The 27,545-nt window shown below is 40.0% G+C and overlaps 1 protein-coding gene across 4 annotated transcripts in view; it reads left to right on the top strand.

Annotated features, from left to right (window-relative positions):
• The first annotated feature begins 5,858 nt into the window (after positions 1-5,858).
• The window catches only part of pde10a (phosphodiesterase 10A), a 59,129-nt gene continuing 37,442 nt past the window's right edge, over positions 5,859-27,545 (top strand). For 2 of the 4 annotated variants that reach the window (XM_083923130.1, XM_083923129.1), the window contains exon 1: positions 5,859-6,025. In XM_083923130.1, coding sequence (XP_083779256.1) covers positions 5,953-6,025 — 73 coding nt within the window. In that variant the 5' untranslated portion in view covers positions 5,859-5,952. Of the gene's footprint in view, positions 6,026-25,983; positions 26,304-27,545 lie in introns of those variants that run through there. The other 2 variants (XM_083923132.1, XM_083923131.1) reach the window with 1 other exon arrangement.

Here is a 27,545-nt window from a genome sequence, read left to right as displayed (position 1 = left end):
GTGTAAATGAGGAAGTAATTGAGGTTTACCATGTAAATAGATAAATGGCTGTACTATAATGATGCTGTTTGAGGTATTGTGTTCCATATTATTTTAAAAATGAAATGAAAGGGGGGATTCAATGTCATTATTCTGCTATGCAGACGTTACACAACTTTCCATATGGTAAAAAAACAAACACGCTAAGGTCTCTCAAGTGGCTGTTAGTTAGGCCATCTACATGAAAATGAAAACTTGAATGTGCTTTACTGTCTGTCGCTCGTTGCACACCACACTGCTCTTTATGTTATTGTCCAAACTCAGCCACCTTAATCACAGTTACCTTTTTGCTTTCTGTGCCACTGTGATGCCAAACCACACCCTGTCATTTATTTCACTGATACATGGGAAACAAGCATATTTCTGGACCCTTTATTTCATCCTTATATACAGTATGTGGCTATGGACTATTGTCCAGTGTGCATTTTTTAATTATTTATCTTAATCTACACAAGGGGTTCACAAAGTCAGGTACAGGGACCTCTGGTGTTGCTTTAGATCAGGGCTGCCCAATTCCGGTCCTGGAGGGCCACTGTCCTGCATGTTTTAGGTCAACACACCTGATTCAAGCAATTTTCAAACCTATGAGGAGCTTCGGGCTGCTTGATAACGCTCACATCATTAGATCAGGGGTGTTGGAGCAGAGAGAAACCTAAAACAGTGGCCCTCCAGGACCGGAATTGGGCACCCCTGCTTTAGATGAATGTCTCCACATGAGGGACAGTTTGAGTTTAGTGTTCTTTGGTTCCTTGGGAGGTTAAATTGGGTCAGTGGTCGTCCAATTCCAATCTCATTATCAGTTATTTGTGATATTTCTACTTACTTCTTGTATTTAATTCCAAAGCACATATTTTGTTGAATATCTCTAATCTCTAAAAGATTCTCCCAAACTCGACCCAAAATACCAATTTTCGCCCTCCTGTGTGTGTTTGTTAGTTCTCATTCATAATTGAAAAAGACAACAACACATTTCATTATTGCTGTTAAGTGTTTTTATATGACATTTCAACATTGGTCATTACAATTCTTATACAGTGTTAAAAAAAAAATTTTAAATCTCAAATCTTTGTGCTGCCCTTTTGAGAGCAGAGTAAAGCTGGAGTATTTTTCACATGAGTGGGGAATTACACCCATGTACATGTGAAGCAGGGGGTTTGACTGCTGGGATTGTATAGACAGTGTGGATGTCAGAGTGAGGGACCCCAGAGACCTTTAACCCTCTCAATCACAGTCACACCCTCCCGGACATGAGCAGGCAGACCACTGAAGGATTTTGGTGACACATGATCATCTCCTGTGTCAGGCATGTTGTGAGGGTTCTAAAGTGCATTTACTCAGAAAGGAACCGACTTATGTCGTATCACCTGTTCAGTTTAACTTGGAATAACTTGGTAAAAATTACTTTTATACTTCAAAGTTAGATGAAAACATGTTTTTCACACTTTTGACAGAAGGACAGTGAACCAGTGGTTCAGTAAAGCTGAAGTGCACTTAATCACGCATCAATGCCGGTACTTATTGCATCATATGAAATACTTCTAAAAGTTTTTGCATCTTTGTAATTGAACCATCAATCCCAGTTGACATTTTTTTTAACAACAGTTTAATCTTTTGTGTTAAATGTCCGCTTGCAAAAATGTTTGCATTTGACTATCACTTGAAGCCTTCAGTCAAGGGTAAATTTCATTAATAGTGATTTCATCTGTGAAATGCTGTACTATTCAATAAAATTACAAAACTGCACTCCGTCCTATCCCCATTTTAGAGATTTTTTAGCACCATCCTGTCATAGTGCAAGTCCAGACATGCGCTTTTTTAATTAGGTGAGAAAAATGTATTACGTCTTGTTAGTACAGGCATGACATGAAAATGACCTTGGGACATGCTGTGTTTTTCAATAATGTTATTGAACTGAAACCTTTGACACATATTTAAAGGATTTTCAAATAAAAATGAACATTTTTACAGAATTGATTGTATCTTTGGCACATTTTCTAGAGCTGTTGTAAACACGATAACTCCAGATCACTATTAGTTGGATTCTGTGTGCGTGTGCGTGTGCGTGTGCGTGTGCGTGCGTGTGTGTGTGTGTGCGTGTGCGTGTGTGTGTGCGTGTGCGTGTGCGTGTGTGTCACGCAGAATTTATTCATGTGTCACTCTGTAAGTGTTGCTGATGGTGGACGTTATATGACCTCAAGTGGCCATGATCAGTTACAGTGGGTTTGTAGAGAAGTGAATGATCTAATTCTAGTTATTAACAGATAATCCAAATTAATGGCACGCTACGATTGGAATGAAGCCTCCTTCCTGTTTGGAGAGACGATTGTTCTATAAATGCAGCCCACCAGGACTGTCTTTTAATATTTAAATAGCTTGATGGACAGCTGGGGAATGAGGGGTGTTTTTAACAGCAAGGGGCAAAGACTTATGTTAAACATGCTTTAGCTGGGGATGAACTATTCAGTGGATTGCAAATTTACACAGAGTGGTTTTCAGATATGAACTTCAGACAATGTCTGTTGAATCAGGTGTAGGGATGGGAATCAAGATCTGGTTCCTGTTGAGAACCGGTAAAAAATTGTAATCGGAACCGGAATCGTGCACCTCCAAGCTTATCAATTTCTTTTATCAATGTCAGCATGTTTTTATGACCGCTGCACATTTTAAACAATAATGTAAAACTCATGCATCTACGCTGCTGGAAACTTGCAACAAGAAGGAGTCATGGCAGGAGGAAGAAACGCTCTACAACATGATGTTATAATAATATTATCTCCATGCAGGCAGGCTTAGCAGAATCTTTCTTTGAAAAACCTGAAATACTAAATAGAAATGATCGCCCTACAAATATTCTCATACTTCATCTACACTGTGTTCAGACTCAGATAATAAAACAGTCGCCATAATGTTGAAAACTTGTGCAGGCCGACTTTTTCCAGCGAAAAAAATTGATTAGGAATCAATAAGGGGATCGATAAAGAATCAGACCAATAAGCAGAATTGATCATGGCATTGGTATAAATAAAATCTTATCAATTCCTATCCCCAATCAGGTGTGGACATTGTCCAAAGTCGCCCTTTCTCACATGTAGCACGCACCAGGAGATTGTCCCTGTCAGTGTTGTCACCGCATTATCAAAACATCAACAACGTTTTCAGTGTGGATTCTCACACATGGGCTCAGTCGCACATACCACAGACTTTGTATTTGGATGCTGGCAGGGTAAAGTCAATTTGATGCTCAGAGCAACAATACAAGTCATGTTTGAAGTCCCAACTGGTCATTAAGCACAGAACAACAATTGACCTTTAAAATGTTATGATAAAGAATTCTAACTCTGTATGCAAAAGGAGATTTTACCTTGAAATGGTGGACTTAATTAAGTTGCATATATTTTATTCAGAAGAGAAAACTTAACAGGATTAATATGTGCAGACTATATGGTGTTTGAATAGAGTGACACAAAGTGAAGAGCAGTTGAGCTGAGAAAGTGTAAAGATAAAGCATAATGGGTGAAGTGACGCGAGGCCAGCCAACAGGCACTAGAGCACATTCAGCCCAGAAGATCAAGGTCAGTGTATGAGGACATCGTGACATCCTCCCCTTTGTACAAGCAGCAACCACAGATTGACAGGAAGGAACAGACATCTAATCTGCTAAATCGAATACACAACTGACTGCTTCCCTCTGAGCATCTCACTGTCAACCCACTGGATGAAATGGTCTCTGTATGCTTAATGTGTCACCATGTGCGTATAGGGTTGCGTGTGTTCAATGTCTGAATTGTCTACGGAGATATTTAAGCTGAGTGTTAATATGTAGTAGGCCTCTAAGTCTGAAATAAATCAACACAGACGAGATAATACCATTTTCTTAATTTTTATGCAAATCCATGTCCATCTTCTTTAAAGATTTATGTCAATAGCTGTTTTAAAGTATTACATATGTTGAAGAAGAGCTGAAGTAAAAAGCATCATTGTCATAATGATATACAATCATTCAGCCATTTGCTGTAAGAGCCAATTACATGTCCTATGTCCCTTTCCTATTATAAGGAATAATGTTTAAAGCAAGAAAAGATAATGGGGCATCCATCGGAAAAAATAATAATCTAAAAAAGCCATGAAGGCAGGGTATTTCTCTAAGCCTAATAATCCCATTATGATCCCAATGAAAAAGAGCTCTCTGTCAAAGCAGGGAGCATTGACGCAAGCATGTCTTGACGTCAGTAGCTGCAGAGAATGAGGGATGGGAGGGGGAAGAGAAAGAGAAAGAGGGAGAGAGAGGGAGGCGTGTTTGCTTTCAGAAAATACCACGAAATACCAGCGTCATTGGCATAAATGCAACTCTGGCTCTTTGCAAGAAACCCTTGCGCATATATGCACAAAAAAACAGCTTTTTAATTTCCAAGCTGTTTGCACTGACATCCAAGTGGCAAATTTTGGAGTAGCAGAATAGGTGCTACACTGGAAATCTAAACCAGATGTAGTAGGCCTTAAATGGAATATGATCCCCTGATCCGGGGGTGTCCATAAATAAATCAGTATATGAGAGATTCAAGAGGAGGAGGGGGCTGTTGCTCAACTGGTGTCAGGAACCAATCTGTAACTCTCCTGAAAGTGAAATGAATGTATGAAAGTAGATGGCATTGGTCAAGTCTGTGCAGTTTTATCCAAGTGGATATCTCTTGAATGCACGCACAGTCCTTTGTTGCATGAGTGAAAGAGGAGCACTGTTTCTTTTTTAATTCTCTGGCAGTCAGAGCTGAGTCGACCGGAGGGGAAAACTACCATCAAGCAATTTGTGAAAGCCAGGCCGGTGGCGTCATTGCCTCCGCTAATACGCGCAAACTCGCGACTCTTCCTGCTGCTTTTATTCACATCTTATTCTCAAGTTGCTGCTCTGTGGCTCCCGCACACTGATGTGAAAGCAAAACCTGTTTGCCCAAGACCGGTGACAGCAACACAATGCGTGTTTGCTCGATGTATGTCACTCTGGGACATGGATTTGGAGATTTTGCGCCAGAAGCGTCACAGTCAAAGAGTGTTTTCTATTCGCCGCTGGACTGAGAAGGTATCGTACCACGCGCTCCCCTCACACCACTCGTGTAGTACAGTGTATCCAGTTTTACGCTGGGCAGGGATCCTCTCCTCCTTAACAGATGTTGCCGGAGAGCATTTTCTACCCGCAACTTAGTGCGCAGCTCAAATGTTGCCAAATGGCCTCGCGCTTGGCGGGCAGACCGCGTCCAGATAATCTCCATTTACATTGGCCTATACTCTTCAAGATACCAAAGAGTTCCCGTTGTGTCGGCTGTGCGTCATCCGTGCCTGATTAGACTTGCAGTCTGACGTCGTCGAGCACCATTCAAGTAAAACACCTCACACAACGTTGTAAATGAAATTGATATTGAGGAAGAAAAAAAACAGAAAGCATAAGGAGTGACGAAAACCACCACCTTAAGACGCGGATCAACAAGTTTCCTCCCAGTGCGTAACTTCTATCTGAGCGGGATTCAAGCATAATCCCCGGACGCACGTGATAGACAAATCACTTCATCTGCAAATATTTCTCATTTGTCAAGAGAAATACACTCTGGGCTGTCCGTGGAAACTCATCCTTCCACATCCGAATACCACGGGAATCGGGAGCTGAGCGGCTCCATGCCTCGCTGCGTGTCCAGGTGCTCTGCTGGCCACCGCATGGTAACTTTGCGCACAAAGCACGCTGGAAGGAGGACATATAGAGAAGGGATCTGAATGAATGGGACTAAGATTTATTCGCGTCTCTCTTCTCGCCTCCCCGGGACTGTTGTATGTGTCGTATACCCTGCCGGTTGAAGGTGTCTCACGTTATCCGCAGATATCGATTCAGCGGTGGATAGATCGACCACTCGAATAGGGGAGCAGCAAATGTCGAGGAAACGGAAAAGTCCTGACGACCAGGACTTTGAGGAATCTCCACCTGCAGGATGCAGCGATCAAGGTAGGAGACATGGTCAGAAACGACAGTGTGAAAGTTGCACTGTTGCCAGAGTGCAGGCACGTTATATTCTCTGGGGCTGTTGAATGGATTGATATTGCTGCATAGTATTTGCAGAGTCAGAGACACACGGACGGGTAATACTTTCAGGATGCACAGACGCTGTACCTGCTGTGTCAAGGAATCCATACAGTACGTTATTTAACCTGTAGTGACATGACCCTGTCTTTATGCAATCATCTCGCCAGTAAAATAAGTCGTTTTATCCCTAGAAAACAATCTTGTGTGTTATTGTGGATTACTTTGATAATCCCATCAGTCCTCAGTGGAGTCGAATATGTGTGGCATCAGGTCTGATTGCAGAGCATACTTTCATGTTCAAGGGGAAGTAAAGGGAGTGTGGCATCTGAGTTGCAGAGGCTGTTAGTGTGTCTGACAAGACTAAAGAAAATAAGAATGTGTTGACTCAGAAAGTGGATTATAAACATCTGAAGTATAATGGTGCTTCACATAGATTGATATTTCATGTTCAGTTATAAAGGTAGGGTTGATTTGTATAAGTTCAAAGCAATAGTCACAGCCAAATCTACCATTATTGTGTGTGCACTCAGGGACCTGGCTTGCTGATGGGCCCTTTTATTTGCTCAGAGAAAATAGAAATAAACCACGGCTAAATCATAAAAGAATGATGGCCCTGATTGGCAATGATAAACAATTCAAAGCTATTTTTTGTATTCTTTGTGTAATACATAAATGCTCAATAAACAGCTTTAATTATTTTAATATTAAATAATATCAATACATTGGTGCTACTACTTATTCCAAATAACCTACAGTCATTGATGTAATAGGATACAATGGACACAGACCCTTCACAAATGTTGTTACAGGTCAAATCCCTTTGAGATTAAACATCTGGAAGTCCTAATCCATTCATGGGGATGATCAGTGATTTAGTATAAAAGACAAATGTGGGTAAATTGTTGTATGATCATCAGATGGTAAACAAAAGCCAGTATACACAAACAAATAAGTCCTGTTCTTATGAATTTTATGCTTTACTTTCCTCAAAGTACCTGTGCCCTATTAGCTGAAGACATTGGTTAAGATCATCCTTTAGTTTGAAATACCAGAATTCTTCATTTTCAAGAGGCAGCTTTTCAAATACCTCGCTCAGCAGTGTTGCTGCTATTATGCTGGCAAACTCATGACAGGAGTTGTACGTTCAAGGCCAAAAACAGCATCACCTTAGAGCAGAGAGGCATGCCTGCTTGCATGAATAGTGCTGTAGCAATGGAAACGGCTTGTATGAGGACAAGACGTGTGTGGTCTTTCCTTTGCATCAAATGATTGATGAAATGTTTGTTGCATGTTTACGTCATATCATCTCATCGTTTGTCTTTTACTTTTTATCTCGACTAGATCACAGTCATCTTACCTCTGAAACTTACTGATTTTTATTTTGTTTTGACACCTAGGTGTGTATATGTAATAGTATCCTAAAAAAAACAATGTGTAAACTGATTCAAAAGTAATCCCTCTTAATAATCACTTATGACCCACTAGACAAGTGTCGTGGCGTCTGCATCTGCAAAGACCCTGCCCTCTGCCTGGATTTTGTATTTTCTTTTTATATCGAGGTGGGCAGGAATGTTTCTGGGTGTAGGCTTGACCCACGCGGGTGTTTAACCCCCAGCCAATAACAGCACGCAGGGTGAGAAGCCCTCCTTTTCCCATCTGCCTCCACATGATGCCCCTCCCCCTCAGCATTTCATACTGACACACAGGTGTGTATGTGTTTATTTGTGGTACAGGTAGGTGTAATAGTTTTATTCCTCTGATTTACTGCTGTTCAGGGAGGAGAGGAGGGGCCAACTTTAAATGTGTGTTCACTAACAGTAAGCAATTACATATTATACCTTTAACAAGACTAGGTCAGAACCTATTCCTATACATATATATACTGTATATATGTGGCCAAATCAGTGGTATAGTGAAGGGTATATACAGGTAGGGTGTACCCACCTCTTTTTCTGGTGGTTTACAGCATATCCATCAGCCAAAAAACCCATTGGGATAAAAAGAAGAGTACCAACGTCCTCCTCATCTACGTAGTAGCGCACCCACATCATCATCATATCTGGGCCAAATAAATATATAAAAAAGAAAAGGATTGTTATTGTTTGCATTTCATATTATATATTATGTTATAACTATATACTATATCACAACACTTCATATACTATGTCTCATATCCTTCACTATTTCGTAATGAACTATATTGTACTTTATTATGTTAATATGTTACCCTGATTCTTGTATTAAATTCTGTTAGTCTGGCTATATTAATAAAAACACTGAGTACCATCACTTAATCATATAATTCGTTAGTCTGGTGTACGCTGTTTACAAAGGCTACTGAGCAAGTTCATTATGTGACAATGTTAACTGAGCCAGTTATAGATCTTTTGATGACTCAGTCTCGACCAGAGGACCTGCTGGACCCGCAGCCACGAGTAGACCCAGTAAACCCACCGGCTAGACTAAATAATAGCATTCAGTTCTTTACTCTTAATTGTCATCATCTGCTCCACTAAATAATGTCAAGCTCTGTTTTTTCCTCATCCATTAATTCCTTTTTCTTTTTTTTATTGAAAAATCATCATGCAAGTTCAACAGGAATGACATGGGGCCCTTTTAGGGAGGATTCCTACTGAGATGTCATTGCAAATCGTCATTGGTTATTTAAGGGGGAGGGGAGGGGAGGGTTGCAGTTACTGCGGTTGCCACATTTTGAGACATGGTTGTGTCTCAAAACACATGTACATTTTTTTTATTAGCAAAATGTCGTTGTGGACTTTCAAGTTTCAAAAGAACAATAGTTTTCATGAGGACAAGTTATTTACTAGAAAGTAGGTCCAATAAACTGTTGTCTCGACAAAAAGCGAGCATCGACTATCACGTTGCATAAACGCTCTTTGTCCACACTGAATCTATAAATGTGTGGAACAAGCTGTGAAATATGCTCCTGAAAAAGAGTACAATTTGTCAGGCACTAACTGACTCCCAGTGTGTTTAACAAATAAGGAGCCAGCGTCATCCCTTCGCGTCCTGTCTCCCCAAAGCTCCACTCTGCCACACGCATTTACACACACGTAACATTTGCAGCCAGTTAGGACATTCCAATAGAAAACAATTTAGAGAGAAATCAAACTGATTTTAACTCTGACACACTCACATTGCTTGCTGTCAGGACAAGGTATTAGCAATGAGGTCTGTGGATTATCTTGAGAAACATTTATTCCAGAAAGAGATAACGCTGTTGACATTTTTAAAGGTCCCATATTTTAAAAAGAGAGATTTTCATGTCTTTTTTATTATAAAACAGGTTTAGGTACTATATAAATACTGTGAAAGCATCAAAACATTTAATGCACACAGGCCGTATTCAGCAACAGTGTCTTTAAACTAGCTGACAAAACTTCTGTACGGTTGTGATGTCACAACTATGCTATATTTAGGTAGAAAGTGCTGCTACATCTCAGTTACAGTCATTCCCCGGTTGCAGTGATGGTGTAGAGACACCAAGAGTGCAGCTGCAGAATGCCCAGAGATGCTGACCAATCAGAGCAGAGTCTTTCAGGAGGAGGGCTTAAAGAGACAGGCACTTAAGCAGAGCATTTCTTTTTTCAACATTAAAATCTGTAAACATGTTATAGTAGAAACCCAAAATACAAATATGAACCTGAAAATGAGCATAATCATTTTTCAACACTGTCACTTTCCAAAGTCTCGGAAACAGATATCTCCAAACCTGGACAAATAAATTGCATTATCTGCATGGTCAATTAGCACTAGAGGGGAGGCTTTTGTAACTTGAGTAAATTGACCCTTAATATAAACTAATAGATGCTTGGGCTGGATTTATGGTAAACATTACAGCTTCCTCAGACCTCAAGACTTGTTTGTTTACACTGACGATGCGACCTGTTTGCATCACAGTCTTTGGCTCTGTATCATTTTGGGTCCATGCCCAAATGAGAGTTTCCCTTGGCTTACATGGAAGGAGAGCTGGGCGCTTCCTTCCCCGACTGTGCCTGGCATCTGTGACTACTTAGGGGGTACACACCCACTGAACCCCTCCCACTCAAGATACCGCTTGCTTTGATGCAGAATGGCAGCACTATATTGTACCGTGCACTGCCACAGTAGATTTTCGTTCAGTATCTAAGGTCTAAGGTTCGTCCTATTTACTGAAGCAGTGAAAATGTTTTCATTACATTAGAACCTTATGGGATGGTACTGATTGATCCAGATATTAGTCAAACCCTCAGGTGTTACCAGATAAAGTAGAGTTATGCCTTGTGAAAAAGTTTAGATTTCGATTGTAAAATGCAAATATCAACTCTGTACTCCATCCAAAATCCTCCGGTTCGCGCTCCCCACTTTCTCTTGCTCCGTCTATATGCTCTGGATGAAAGCAGTGAGAATGAGCCTAAATTGTAAAGTGTCAGATTGTAAAATCAAAACACTCAGCTGAAAGATACTAAAATGCTTCATAGAGCTGAGGGGGAACTTCAGACTTGGGCGCTAATTCTCTGTATCAGGGACCCCCTTTCACAATAAAAATAGTAATTTAATCCTAACAAATATTGATGCAGCGTGCGGCTTTAATGCTTATTTAGTTCATTGGATGTGTTGTAAGTATGTAGATTATTTATACATGAGAATATTATAGTAAATAGTATAAATTTCACCAAAAAACCCTCCATGAAACAGCTCAAGAAGCCACAGAAATGACAATATCCATCCATCGATATAACACTTTGCACAGAACTTTATTAATGGGACAATAAAACCAGGAGAATTATTTTTCTTTTTTATATGGTGGTTGGCAGGTCAACAATTTGTGTCATCTTGATCCTGCGTCACACCCATTAGGACAAATAGTTTCCATATATCTTCTCCACTGTAACAATAATGGTGTTCCCACCTCATTGACAATACATTAAGAAGAACGTTACAAAATGGCCTCCGCTCACAGAAACAAAAAAGCCCTGTTCCTATGAGACAGACGATCAGGCCAGTTAGGGATTGTCTTTGAATTCAGACTTTTGAGAACATATTTCCAGATCTTGTGGATTGGTTTGTCCTCACAGATTAAACTGAGGGGCAGCTCGGCAGCAGTGCACCATGTGTGTCTCTTTAGCTTGGCTTTGTGCCTGCGATGCTGAAAGACTGTGGAGGTGCAGCGGGCCTGTCTGCCACTCTTGTGACGCCACAGAGCACTTAGTGTAGAAACCACATGCTACCTCACTCAAACCCTCAGATATCTGCATGAATATTCTTGTCCATGTTCTTCTCTTGAGACAACGTTGAGCAGCAGCTTCAGTTTATGAGTCTATGACTGTTTGGAACAAGCTCAACTTGTACAAGAATACCACATGGTGGTCTTAATGTGTATTGCAGGTTACAATAGTGCATTATTCAAATCTGCACAAGGATAGAATCAAAATGTCTTCATTTCATCATATTTGATGACAGACAGACAGACAGACAGACAGACACTAGGTGGGGCTAAAGTATAAAGATGAAATACAGGGAGCAGTGTCAGAGAGATTCCCCATGAAGCAGACAACCGGTAACTCTGGATTCACATATTCCTTTATTATTAGTATGTGCAGTCTCTGTAATGATTGCAGATATGTTCTCCATAATTATCGATTTATTTGATCTTCTAATGTCAAAAGAGGTTGCAATGGTAGTTTTTTTGCAAACTAGCAGAAGGCAGAAAAAAATAATAATTCCATTTTATTGTTTATGTGAATTGTTACATTACACTAATGTTATTGGTTTTCATTTTTTACAGTTTCCATTTGACTTAAGGTTAAGTTTTCTTGTTACGTATTTGGATAGAACAATTGGATTTTAAAATACAATGAGTCAGGATTTAAAAAACTGATCGACATGTGAGTAACGCCTCAGGTGTGTGTGTGTGTGTGTGTGTGTGTGTGTGTGTGTGTGTGTGTGTGTGTGTGTGTGTGTGTGTGTGTGTGTGTGTGTGTGTGTGTGTGTGTGTGTGTGTGTGTGTGTGTGTGTGTGTGTGTGTGTGTGTGTGTGTGTGTGTGTGTGTGTGTGTTTAGTTAATGAATGAATTGTGTCCATGTGTTATCGGTAAACAGGCAGACCTGACTTCTGGCTGCTCAGCCGTCTTGGCATGTTCTGATGTCTGCTGTAAAGGGAGATTGACAGGCCTGTACATCATCACCTGTATTGCTCACCCATGATTCATAATGACTTTGTTTGGCTTTTGATGAGGCAAGCCAGCGAGCCACCACTTGTCCCCCCAGCCACTCCCCAACTTATTTGAGCTTTCTCTCTCTTCCTCTCTCTTGGTGTCTTTTTTTTCAAATAATTTATTTTCTGAGGCACAAAATTATTTTATAACAACTCATACAGTATGATTTAATGCTTAAGTCAGCTGCATTCCATTGCCTCTGCTTTATTCTTGTCGTTAGTGACTTTTAACACTGAATGGAACTGAAAAAAATAACATAACATTTCAGTAGGATTTCGACATGAGGAACACCATTTGAACATTTCGTACAATGCAATTAGGTTGTGAACATTAGATATTAATTGAAGAATTTTATTTTATTTTGCACCGATCTCCCCAATGTACTCATAATGTTGAATATTCAAATAATTATTTGTCTTTATGCTTATGACATAAAAGCACATCTGGCAGGTTGTGGGTAAAATTAAACAGGACAAGTACAAAATGAACAAGCATCAAATGTGAATAAAACTATATATTTATTTAGATTATAAATGTTTAATATATGTATACATATGAGCTGGGTTTTTGTGTTAAAGATAACGTCCTCTTGGTGTGTCCATGTGTAATGCTTGCACAAGGAGCAGTCAAACAGTCTGTCAGCAGCGCCTCAGTGTATACACAAACGTACACACTCTCTCTCTCACACACACACACACACACACACCAAACAGCGTCACAAGAAATTCACTCTGACAGGCTGTGTGACATCACTCAGCTGTAAGTAATGATGCGTGTTTGTTTGGTAGTTAAAAGGCTTACGTTTGACCAGGACGTTGTTGGCTTCTCAGCTCAGAGATCAGCAGACGTGTTAAGCAGAGTGGTTGCCTTCTATAGAACCGAGGGAGGGTGTTTGCCTTTTGTAGGGAATCATCATTGTGTGTATGCGTGTGTGTGTGTGTGTATGCGTGTGTGTGTGTGTGTGTGTGTGTGTGTGTGTGTGTGTGTGTGTGTGTGTGTGTGTGTGTGTGTGTGTGTGTGTGTGTGTGTGTGTGTGTGTGTGTGTGTGTGTGTGTGTGTGTGTGTGTGTGTGTGTGTGTGTGTGTGTGTGTGTGCGTGAGGAAGAGTGCAGAGTGAAGGTTTGATGCAGCGGTGAAAGACCTATTTAGATATTTTACTTAAAAGGAGTAGTACCATGGTTTAAACATACTACTGAATTTAAAATCTAATTAAGTAAAAGTACAAAAGTATTGGCCTCAAGATATACCAGAAGTACATATATATATATATATATATATATATATATATATATATATATATATATATATATATATATATATATATATATATGTGTGCAATATACTACTGGACTATAATTAGCAAAGGCTTTATATGCTGCTGGGTGGCTTAATCTAACAACATTTTATAATTTAATAGTCAGTCTGAACCTGCAAAATAACTAATTAAAAATATCAAAGATATGTGAGTATTTTTCTCCAGACTCTGGTGGAGTAGAAGTATAATGTAGTATATCATACACCCAAGAAGAGTACAAGTACGTCAAAACTGTACATAAGCATCGTACCTGCGTAAATTACACACCAACACTGATGGGGAGCTGATGAGGTCATGGCTCCTGCTTGCGTCATCACCTATAGGATGTGACTCCTGCCAGCAGAGCTGCAGCTGCGGCTCTCATTGTCGTAACAGTGTGTCAGAGGCACACACAAAAAAATCTGAATCATGTTTTAGGACACATGTTGATTAAAAAAAATAAAATAAGAAGATCTGAGATGGAAAGCAAAATGTCCCTGATGTATTTAATCGGAGAAATGTACATTTATTTAAAAAAAAGGGAAAATATACTGAAACAATAGACATTTAGTTCAAGACAATATTTGCAGCAGTGTGCATGTTTTTTACACGTGTGTGTGCTCAACACATGATCACAAGAGCCCGCTCCTGCGCCCACATCAGATAGGCACATCTGACCCCCTGTTTTGCATGCAGCAGTTTTACACGATTACACAGTGAAGCTTTTCACATGGAGCAGTGACGTCAGCAAAGTGAACGAGGACTGTTTGTTTTGTTTGGTGTTTTTTTCTTTCTTTCCCCTCCACAGACTACATGCACATCATCATAGTCATCCTCTGGAATTACAGATGTGATAATCTAGGTCACAAGTGGTGCCAACAGAAAACCCTGCCTGCTAATCTAAATAACCAGGGTTTGCATGTGAGAGACGCATGAGTGAGTGAGTGAGTGAGCGAGCGTGTGTGTGTGTGTGTGTGTGTGTGTGTGTGTGTGTGTGTGTGTGTGTGTGTGTGTGTGTGTGTGTGTCAGAGACAAAACAATCTAAGAAATAAGACGTACATTTATTTGCTTAACAGTGCCCTTTTTAAAAAAAAATTATGATTTTATTACCAAGTAAGAGACAGACAAATCCCTAATTAATCAGTTAATGTGTTAGCAAAGTTAGAATAATACAGCCCTAATAGAAAGGTAATATTATTCTTGGCCAGTTCCTTTATTAGCAATGCATCCTTTGATACTGACGCAAGAAAGCCATTTGGCTCCTCTGGAAATATCGGCAGTTGCATCAGCTACCAGGCTATATGCTGCATTTACTTAAATACAAAAACATTAGCTTGATGTTGAACAGCTTAATGTTATATAGGGTGCAACAAATAATGAATGGAAAACAGTTGCTTTATAGGAAAATATAAGTAAGCTCTCTTGTACTGTATTTTCCTTTGTGGTTATACTTTGAAGGGAATAAAATACATCTGTAGGTGTGCTACTTTAAATGTAATTGAATGGTGCTCTATGTTTTCAATGCACATAAATTACATCTAACAGTGTGTGTGTGTGTGTGTGTGTGTGTGTGTGTGTGTGTGTGTGTGTGTGTGTGTGTGTGTGTGTGTGTGTGTGTGTGTGTGTGTGTGTGTGTGTGAGAGAGAGAGAGAGAGAGAGAGAGAGAGAGAGAGAGAGAGAGAGAGAGAGAGAGAGAGAAAGAAATGTTCAAGCAGGCACAATTTGTGCCAGCTCTGTGACGTAGAGGACATGAGGCCCAGGCGGGTGCTGTGAGTGGCAGTAACAGCATCTGCTGCTCGAGCCTGCCCCATCTCTGACTTCATTGGCTCTGGCTCTGACGCAGATACACGCACCACCCCCCTCCCTCTCCCCCTGCACACTTCTTTCATCACGTTTTTTTTCACCCATTTAAATGTGTTTTTTTCTTCTTCTTTTGATTCATGTGCTTTCTGCACTTCCCTCCACTGCAGCACTCTATATCACATATCTGCACCACCTGTCCGTTGTGTGCTCTCTGAATGCTCTTTCTGTTTTCTCTCATGCATTGATAGAAACCTTATCAACATTTCTTTCATTAATTTCTCCCCATATTACTGACGTTAATCCTCTTTCGCTTGAATTTAATTGTGCAGTGCGAGGTCTGAATCACGGCGAGCCACTGAGAGCATTAGAGGTGTTATACAGACACATTAAATATGTCAGCATGTGGCACACAAGCAGAAGACATGTGAAATTGAATATATTCACCATGGATCGAGCCTTAAAATAACTAAATACTGGGGAGAGATAATATGCATTTGGCCAGAAAATAAAACACATTAAATGTATCCCTGTAGGTCTCATTTATAATTTTCCAGATCTGTCTAATAAACTAAAATTATAGAAATATTAAATAAGTAAAAGCATATAATTCAATCTCAAAGGTGTTAAACTGTAATTTGGGAAGAGAAAACTGAAAAACACATTACGTTTTGTGTCAGTGTCTTTATATATATAACCAGTCATAACCAGTTTAAGTCTTAGAACTGTATTTGTACAAGCCATTTAGCATGATATAATTTAGCCACAGCTGTCCACATTGCCTGATGTTCTTAATTTAGATAGAGGAATTCTGGCAGTACTCTGACTTTACAAATACTTCCTTTTGCAGTCGGAGTAAGCTCTGCTGCTCCGAGTCCACCCTTACAAACCTACAGTATGTTGCAAACATTTGGATTTTTTTTTCGCTGTCTAGAGGGACCTTTTTCAGGCTGCAGTGATGCACAAGACTACCCATCAGCTTCCAGGGGTTCTACAGTTTGCTGTGACCTTTGACCTTCATATAGATAAACGGGGAATGGGACTTGCCCTGCAGGGATAGAGTCATTAATCATTCAGAATAACAGTTGCCCATAAAATTGGCATACATTAAACTTTTTTTTATCAGAGGTGCATTTCTTCTGGTACTAGGCAGTACACTAATTATTAGGATAAAGTAGTAACATATAAATTGAATGTTGTTTTTTTTGGGCTTTTTTTACCCTTTACACTTAAAATGACTTGTACTAACCAGCTAACACCACAATTATATATATATATATATATATATATATATATATATAATGGTCTGGTCATATACATATATATATATATATATATATGTATATGACTATTTTCCTTAGTCTTAGCAATTACTTTTGTGAGTATTTATTATGATGTTGTCTTAACTGAATTGATGACAACAAGACCAACCAGTTAGAGTCTTGGTAAGGATTTAATCAATCCCCGCCACTGACCAGATTCATTTTCGGGTGATTATATTGTGTTATGACAAGTGTTAAGAATCTACCAGGACTGTGCTGAAATACTCAATTTAGCAACAACTTTAAACTGAGTTAAGTTAGATGTGGGCCTGTGATCCTTTTGCACCTTAAATATTGTTTCTTTTTCTTTGGCTTGACTGACTGAACCATCGTTGGTTTCTGGGGTCTGACTATGAATTAACAAGATAATTGTCAGACTCTACTTTATTAACCACCATTACCCACCAGATTTCTACAAAGTTGAAGATTGAATACTAATAGAATACCTAAATGTGACATTACAGTGTAGCCTTTCAGACAGATCAGTTAACAAGCTGTCCCTGGAATGGGGACTAATGAAATGTCTAGCCTGAATTAGACTTTGGTATGTTCTGTATATGGCCTGCACCAAATTGGGTTGGATTATCAGTCAGATAGTCAGACTATCAGATAGTCAGTCCAATAAGTCTGCCCACTGCCCACTGACCAGTCAGGCAGTTTCATCTTTCTTTGTTCTCAAGGTCTGGAGCACCATTGGCAGATAGAGGTAGAGAGAGTATCAAGCTCTCTCATTTTGGAAAGCCTAACCATGTGCTCTTACGTACGCTTGTCATACTGAAGAGGCTGGGTGTACAGACCCTGCTTGCTAAGGAATCTCCAAAAGGGAGCACATTGTTACAAGTCTAAGCTATCTGCAGAGAATGAAGAGCAGACAGCAGAAACCGATATCACATATACACTTTAATGGAAAGAACAGGATGTCGTTTAATCAGCTCCACCCCAAGTGAAAGTTAGGCCCATCATCCTCCTCAGGTTCCCTTAACATGCTGTTACTGTCAGTGAGCCCATAAAAGGCAACCTTCACCAGACCAGCCCGTTTCCTGTTGACAAGCCAGTGCTGCAACTCTTCTGGAGGGACATGCAGGCAGCTGAAGAGCCAAGCTATATTAGAGGACACTTGCCCTTGGGCCCTTTGTGACACAAGATGCAATTCCTGCTGTGTAATCTACACAGCGCTTTCACTGATGTGATAATACTGTCAAGAAATCATTCTGTGTTTAATGGTTACATAGCACTGCACCATATCCACCATGTGAAAGTCCTCCAAGATAAAGCCGAGTCCGAACATGTGGCAGCTGTGCAGACCACAAAATGTGGGCTCAGGCCCATGTATCCACTGTGAAGATGCTCCGGTGTCATGTCATGTCATGTCCTTGTAGGGTAGACTCTACGTTGGTAACCCCTCATCTGTAGCTGGTTACGACAGAATGGGTTCAGATTAAACAAAGAGGTGGAGCATCATGCATATTTGACGTGTACATTTGAATCTCAATGAGAGCTCGGATCCAGATTTGCTGCAATAAGGAGAAAACTATCAAAGCCTCTGTTGAATATAAAAGCCTTCTAGTTCCACCCTTTAGAGGGCCATAGGAACTATAGCTTAAGTCAACTTGAAACTATTCTTCCTCTATGTACTTTCCTGACTCTTTCCATTAAAAGCATCACAAATGCTAAAACCCTTAACACTATGTACTTACCCTGGACAAGATGAATGATGAAACTTCCCACAGCCTTGCCTAACTAATTTGTACGATAACACTGTGCATACATTTCCGTAAGATGTCATACAAATCTTTGTAGTTTACGCTGACCTTCCACATCCTCCAGGCGAGACAGATCATGGTCATGATTTTGGTAATCCCACACCAGTTGGATGGACTTTCTCGCCCATTTCAACAGAAGTGGGTGGTTGTATATGAAAGCCAAGACTTTGATGCATTGATTTGACATCACAGCAATTCAAATTGCACTATGATTGGCTGAGGGAGGAATAATCTCAGGAAATGCGGAGGAAAGCCTTCCCACCATTGCATTCGTTCATTCATTCTTTCTTGAATTATCCCTTTGGGTCTTCGTTGCCATTTTCTGTAAGAACAAGTCAATGACGGAATGACTTTAGGACACAGGCAGCAAATAAAGTGTGAGTAGATAGAGCTGACCAGTGTGAATAAGTGAGGTGAGACCACATTACATGCACACACACACACACACACACACACACACACACACACACACACACACACATACACACACACACACACACACACACACACACACACACACACACACACACACACACACACACACACACACACACACACACACACACACAGTAAAGCATGTTTGGTATTTATGCTTGTTGGTTATGTTGTTTGATATAATTACTTTTCATGTCACAGCTATCTAGTGACCATGGTGATTGTTTTTAATATAACTAATTGCTGCATACTTTAGGCTATAGGGCCAATTGTATGTTCTTAATCAGAGTGTGGCTGCAGTAAGAAATTCAACAACATTTTTGAACTTTTAATTAGGTTATTCATTTTTGGAATACAAATTCAAAATTACAACCTGCTGCTAAATTCAGTGTAACATAAACTTAATTGTGTAATTGTATGTATGATGGCTTGAATCTAAATATAACAATATTTAATTTATATTCACCCCCTTATTTTCCTTATTGCTTTTGTAATGTCTGAACACACATAAAATCCATAGGCTGATTACTCCTTCAGTAAAGTGATCATCTGTATTACTAACATTGCCTAATAATCTATAGGGCTCTCTACCCCTAAATATCAAGATCAAATTAGACAAAAGCATTTTTTTTATTCAGGTAAGATCAAGAAAACAGCTAAGACTACAGCAACACATACTGTATGTGGTTACAGGCAAACAAACATGAATTGTGTTACACAATGTGCCATAGACACACAAAAAAGGTGAGAGGAGGAAAAGAAGAGAGAACAATAAGATTAATGGCTCTGATGTCCTAATGATGTCTTAGAAGAAGAAGAAAAAAAACAGAACGATGTTCAGAACATTGAGCGGTAAACAAAGATGTCATCTTCTCTCCTGGGACTGTGAGGACGTCTGAGCGAGCAACAAACCTTTCCTCTGGGTCTGTCTAATATACTACAACCTGACAGCAGTTATTCAAAATTATCAAGACAACACAGTGAGGGCAATGATGTGCTGTGATTTGTGTTTCCATTAACCTAAATTATGCACCTATCTCACATTTGTCCTAATGGATCACAGTGCAATGACGTCCATTGACGTCACATTTCAGACGATCCGCATTGCAGTCGCATGCAAATTTCTGAATGCCAGGTTTTGTGAAAATTGTAACTCCTTTTTTTATTATAATTATTGCATTTTCAGACAAATAAAAAGTCAACAGAGGCAGTAATATGCTCATTGGTTGTTGAACTAGTTGCGAGCCAAGCTGTGAAGATGTGCATAACTCCCTCAGCCCCCCAGGGACCCTGTATTTTCATGGGCCTGCCTCTGACGTCAATGCTCCGGCTGTCCTGTGGATTGTCAGAACAGACTATTCAGTTGGGGGAGGGGACTTGAAGTCTCTGTGGTGTGTGTCTGCCGCATGTGATGTGTGTGTATGCCTACACGGATGTTACTATGCGCCTGTGTGTGTATATGTGTGTTCATGTTTGCGTGTGCTCGCATGTGATCTGTAAATGTTTCACTTACATCTGGGGTGTATGTGTGTGTGCAGAGTGCAAAAGGCTTGTACAGTGGCTTGAATCAGAAATGTGCTTAAGTGGATGAGGTCTGTGAAGTGGGGGTAGGGGGTAAGGCTGTGTGCGAGCAAGCGCACACACGTCTGAAGATGTGCAGCTCTTATGTCGGGAGACAGAGGCTGTGGTCATCAGGAGGATGTTAGCTAAAAAACAGCCGAGAGGGGAAAAAAAGTTAAGCATGGCCGCCGACCACTTCACTCTCCAGTCAGCTGTTGATCCCCCAGCAGACGACCATAGGAACATTCTGCATGTGCTGCACATGTCATTTCAGTTTCTTTCGTCATCACTTTTTTTTTATTTCCATAAATTTCTCTGTAACACACATGCTATCCATTCACAGATGGATATAGGATTTGGTGGCAGGATAATGTTGACACAGAAAAGAGTGCGCACTGCCTGTCCAAATTGATACGGATCAAGCCGTATAAAGCCCTGGTGGACATTTTGAGGTTTTCTTGGGTCTGTGATGCTTAGTTCATTTATTCCAACTGTATCCAAATAAATACAACAATACTGTGACACAGATTTAGCCATAAAATCCATCTGTTGACCTGCCTGTCTGCTTATTATCCATCCTCTTCTGTAAATACTGTATGTTTCAAATGATCCCCAATGCAGCACAATCAACAAGGACCAAGTACTATAAGTAGAAATTAAAGGTTCCTTACATGATGATATCCCAAGGCAATCCTAATAGATTCCAGAGGGGAATAGTGTACTTTTTATTCCAGTTACTAACAGCTTTAGTTATTAGTTAAGGTTTAATATTGTGTTGGGCAGTATATACTATATACAGTATATATAAGAGCACTACAGTCAGAGCAAGCTGTGAGTAATACATTAACAGCTTGCCCTGACCATCGAGGACCACTATTATCTGAATACCCTTCTCACTAACAATTATAACTTTTAATTCTAACAATTAATAGCCTACAACTAACTCTCTTATAGGGCAAAACACCATGACACATAAACAATTTGTAATGCTAGTAATTTTACCTTTACCAAGTACACCGATTAACACCATGTTCTTAATTCTGTGTAATCCCGACAGTAGAATAAACCACTAGAAACCTAAAATAAGACCCGGTTATAAAAAATACCAGTCAAAAAAATACTGTTCAACTGCCAGAATCTTAAAATATATATATGAATAAATACTGCCCAGTACTAGTTTTACATACACACCATATGCTGAGCTTATAAAAACTTATGCACGGTCATAGATGAAATTAATCAGTGAATACAATTAGACCTGAACAAATTTCCAGCTTGGTCGGACAAAACAATTTGAAGACGTCACTTTGTGCTATCGTCAAGAAAAAGTTAATCTTATCTAATCTTATTACATCTAAAAAACAATCCTCATTCATTTATCAGTATTGGTGAGACTTTTGATGCTTTACATACTTTCACTTTGGTTACAATGCAGGACTTTTACTTGTTACTTTTGTGTTAACATCAGTAGAGTTATACAACTGAATGTTCCACTTGGGATAAATAATAACTCCAATTTCAATTTAAACGTAACTGGAAATGTATTCATCAAAGTCTTAAAATGTCAGGGTCACATTGAGATGATAAACTAATCCTGAACTTGTTTACTAGAGATGCCAGGCAACAAACAATGTGTTCCTAACAAAATACTGCTTGCTTTGTGCACTTAAAATAGTACAGGAAACATGTGACAGCTCAAGATTTGCTGGGATCATTCTGTTGCTCCTGCGTCGTTTTGTAACATAAGAAAACTCACTCAACCGTGTCTCATGTGTTCAAACACTATGTACAGCTTTCTGTGAAGATAAACCATGACTTTAGTACAATTTATGTTTCTATTTCATACCGAGTGGACTAATTGAAATGCATTTAAAATAGCAGTTTGATCTGACAGGTCAAGATTAGTCAATTCACTTCAATTCACTTGTTTAATAATCATTCAAACTTTAAAGCGTTGGCTCTGCAACTTCAGAGAGCCGTGGATAAGAAGGGTTCACTGCTGGGTCACAGACAGTCGAGGCATCCTTTGTGATCTACTGCATTTCCCTATAAGTCGTTCACCCATAACCGTCTCACTTAAGCTCATACACTTCCAGTCATGAACTTTGCTGGAAACGTTTGAAAGTATTTGTTTTCTATTTAAATTTCCGTGCATAAGCTACTTGAAGTGCAGGGAGGACATACGGAGGTGAGCCCTGAAGGAGCTGCTGGAGAGCTCAGAGCTTCTTCTCTGAGTGTGTGTGTGTGTGTGTGTGTGTGTGTGTGTGTTACATTTGACAGCAATCTTAGAAGCTGCTTCATTCATTTGCATTAGTTTCACAAGTCAGAATAAAATAGGATTAATGTTAATATGATTAAAGGCATGAACATTTTAGGTGATTTTTTTCCCGACCAAAATGGTATCTAAAGGGTATGTATCCATCCTCAAATAAAAGGCTGGCAGTGTGTTGGGTGTTAACCGTGTCACTAATTCGCTAAATGGCTGAATTTATTTGGCTTTCCCTTCAGCATTACTTGCATTCAACCTCACAAATTCCTTAGTATTTCAAATGAGCAAATGCATGCTTTACTGCAACACTTCAAATCATCGAAAGGCAGCATCATGCATGTGAAATAAACTGATGTGTCACTGTAAGACACATTCCTGATTGAAGGGCTTTTCTCATCTGTCTGAAAATCGAGGGGAAAGCGACAGTGTGTCAGAGAGAATCCATTATGTTATGCGTGACCTCTGAATGGACCAGCTGCTCGAGAGTGTAGGAATGCCAGTGATTGATAGCGCGCGTGCTGACGCAACCCGCCACAGCTCCCACACCTTTCTCTCTCTCTCTCTCTCTTTCTCTCACTCTCTCTCTCTCTTTCCTCCCCGATATGATCAGTATGTAATGCTGCGGCTGTGAGGGAGTCTGGCACACTGTATGCTGTATCGTGTTACCGACTCAGAGCTGTTGAGGTGCGCTGTGAGCACTGATAACACAAGCACACATCTACAAAGGTTGCGTAGATAGGGAACGCACTTCATTTGGAACTTGATATGGGATCCTTACTTAGACTATTCACACAGAGAGAAAAAAAGCTTCAAACAGGGATCATTTAGGCTCCACGCTTGTTGATACATGTCGTCATATGTACATTTAGTCTGGTCTAAGATCTTTATGTGTGTTGTATATTATGGGTTGTTTTGCAGTTTAGGATACAAAATTAGTTCTGTGTCAGAGTTGGTTTTGCTGTCCCGTAAATCAATTGTGTCCCTTTTCTACATATTTATTATGTAGAAATGAATTATTTTAGTGGAAATATAAACATCAATGGTGATGCATTCCTTGGCTAGAGCTTTGAGGCAAAAACTGTACCGTTAACAGGAACTAAGCATGGCCTTAAAGACGTCAGAGACAGCTCAGACTGATACAGGAAATCCTCTGACTAACACTTGAATCTGAAAATAACAAAAAGCAGAGGAGAAAAAAAAAAAACTTGCACTGGAGGTTATTCTGGCTTAACTGTCTAATTTTCTAATGATTTTTTAAGCATTGTGCATCTATTTCTTCTCCAGTCATTGCAGAGTGCAAAATGTTCATCTGCTTGACCTGAATTTGAGGTTAATTAGGTGATTTTCTTTAAATAATTATGGGACTTGATATTATTAGTGTAACATTATGACTCTAGTCTAAATATTCCGTTTGCATTGCAGATGTGCAGAGTTTCGCTTTTGCTTAAGGAATGGACTACACTGATGTTTTTTATCGTGCCAATTCAAGGCAATATTTACAATTATAATTTATGTTAATGTACGCCTGGTGAAATAAATCAATTGAATACATTCCTTTAGTAAATGCAAGTCTCTGCAGATATTTGAAGCCAGGAGCTGAAATATCAACAGCAATCCAGAAAAAGGCAGACGGACAAATCTTATTTACTTCAGACAAAAGGACCTGATGTCAAATCTCGAGCTAGATGAAACAAATTAAACCTTGGTATGATCAATGTTTAGACTATCTCTGCTTGCTTACTAACTCTCACGCACTGGATTTTCTGTGCATTAAAATATGCTTGTCTTAATGCTGCATCGTTGTGAAAGTGTGTTCAAATGTGTTCAAATGTTTGACTACTTTTACCAGAGGGATCTCTTTTTGACTGGCTGTATACTGCAGTACCAAAAAAAACATGCCTTTAAGTATGTTTACTGTCCTAACAAATTAATATTTGGCACATTGATGATGGATTATGGTTTACTAGTATGCTGTTTAATAATTGTATCCAAATCAATCCTAACCTCCATACTTTCAGGCCCAAAATTGTGCTGAAATAATGTTATTATTGATTTTGTAGTTACTAGTCTTTGTAGGGCAGTATACTGTATGTGAGGCTGTGTGAATGAAGGTGCTAGTTGGATACAAGGCATTCATAAATTTTGGATTTAGTACCCAACCCTGTGCAGGTTGATCCCAGTTTTAACTCTCTCACTGTCGAGGAGGTGACAGGCCAGGGTCGACCCCAGGAAGAAATTCAGTACCTTGCTAAATGGCACAACCAGTACAGACAGTGAGGTGTTTAAACACTGTGCTGCTGGACCTTTTCAGTCACTGTATGCGAAAGTTGACGCTCCATTAATCTGCCGTGCTGTAAATTTGGAGGTTGTCGCCGTCTCATCCTTGACCACTGAGCCGTGGATCAGGAAACAGCGGCGTGTCTCTGGAGAGCGCAGGGCAGATTGTCTCGGCCCCTTTACGCAGCCAAATTTAGGAACAGGAACAGCAGTTCAGCAGCGTCGAGAGCGCGCCTCACATAAGCGTCAAACGCGCAAAAACACCGGACACGAGGACGATTTGCCATTCAAATTAAACATGTGTGTGGTAGAAGAAAAACAAATGTAATCTTTGCAAATATTGATAATCACTGATTTTGGAAGAAGATGTCACCCTTGTTTAAGCACTCTGTAATGGCCTTTGGTGTATTTTAAAACGCTGTAGTAATATAGTGTCTCACACAATGAGAATAAAGGTCAAAATTGTACGAAGTCCTGAAAAATACTGTTACTTAAATTCCTAAATATCTATATAATTGTTAATTGGAGTATTTCTTACAGGGCAACCATGAGGGGTTCTTAAACGTTGTGTCCTACATTGCACACTGGTGTGCCTTGGAGTCTGGTTTAGTGTACTACCTTGATATTATAGTATATCATACGTAAAGGCGTGACTTGGAAATAGCTATTTTCATAAATGGCGTGCCTCGAGACAAAAGCGTTTGAGAACCACTGCCCTATACAATCATGCTGCGGTATGGCTTTTATTCTGAAAGCAAGTGCGGAAGTCGTGCTGGATAGTTGCGGCTGACTCGACACTGGCGCGCTCCTGTCTTCCCCTCTCCCCCGTTTGTTTGTGTGTGTGCGTGTGTGCGCGTTTACGCCCGTCTCTGTGTCTATGCGTCGACGTCTCCGCTCCTCCAGTCTGCTGCTGCAAATCCACAGCGGAGCCACCACGCCGAGGAGGCGGGCCGACTGTAGCTACACCTCGGCCAGCGGTGCTGGGTCATAGCGCTGGTGGAGGAGGGGGGAGAAGCACACTGCTCTTCTTGCCCTTCCTAAACCGTGCACATCGCGAAGCTCTGACAACATTCCCCCATCGCTTACTGGAATAGTTCGGGCAGTTTGTTTTGGGGTTTTTTGCCGAGACGCACCAAGTTGCAGCTGCAGAGGCGCACTTTTCTCCGTGGCTCCTCTCTCCTTTTGCGCTCACAGTCCGACATGGAAGATGGCCCGTCTTCAACAAGCTGTTTCAGAAGGTTAACGGACTGTTTCCTGGGTGCAAGTATGTATTTTTGATTAAAACTCTCAAAGTGTGTAACAAAATCAAAGTGAAATTTACGCACAAATACAGAAAATTGCGAAAATATTGACATACTTTGGTCCTGCAGGCGTACGTTATTTTCGCATGTGTCTACCCAACTTTATGAATGACAGATTGGTAGCTGATCGAGATGGGTGGGGACTTCATTGGAGGGAGACCGGGCGGACAGGATTGTAATTCGGAAAATGTGTGTGTGTGTGTGTGTGTGTGTGTGTGTGTGTGTGTGTGTGTGTGTGTGTGTGTGTGTGCGTGTGTGTGTGTGTGTGTGTGTGTGTGTGTGTGTGTGTGTGTGTCTACGGTCCTTTTTTAATAAAAAATAAATAAAGCGGGTTTATGAATCACATATCGGATATGAGCATGCAGGGACAGTCCGCAGGGCTGCAGTAAGACATGGCATCAAAAAGCGAAGCGAAGTCTGCAGCCTGGCCGGAGTGAGGTCCCTCCACAATATTACAATTTTTATATATAAAGAGAGAAATTCGCACCAGAATAACCAACAAATGCAAAATAAGGGTGGGTGTCTGTTCCGATTTAAATACACTTTTTTGCATTTTTTCCGTTTTTGTATCTTTGCAATATTACCGTGTCAACTTACTTTGTGTGCCACATAAATAACTAGTGGGTCCAGTTGTTTAAGTGGCACCTCAAATGACCTTTAGTGGCAACCCTGTAATAACAAGTGAGCAGTTTGGGGCCTGGGAATATACAAAAATACACACATAGCAGTAAACTGCAGTCCTGGAATGTAATATTGAGGTACAGTATGTAGGTATCCCGCCCTCATACTGACCAAAAAAGGACAAGAATTTGAGTTTTCACAAAGCTTACACACTTTGAATTCACAAAACAACAGTAGATGCGGCAGATCTTAATAAAATACACTGGTCGGGGAAAAAAAGCTCATCATTGCCTGCCTGCTTCTACTTTTGCTTTAATTGTCATTATGTGTGAGTATCATAGCTCACATTTGACTGTTACTACAGCTGTCAATTAATCTAGGTTAAATGTGGGATTAATCTGACACTCTGTTTCCCTTCTCACTGCATGTTTCCCTGCAATTGGTTTGGGATCAGGGAATCATTTGATTATAATTCATTTTTAACAACATGACACATATTTCAGTGTTCTTGTTAATACAAATATTATTGCTTTCTACAAATATTAGACATGTGATGGTGTCCCAGACACAGTTATTTTGTACTC

Source organism: Echiichthys vipera (assembly GCF_963691815.1).
Source record: "Echiichthys vipera genome assembly, chromosome: 11".
Classification (NCBI taxonomy): Eukaryota; Metazoa; Chordata; class Actinopteri; order Perciformes; family Trachinidae; genus Echiichthys; species Echiichthys vipera.
This window is presented reverse-complemented; position numbering and strand designations above follow the sequence as displayed.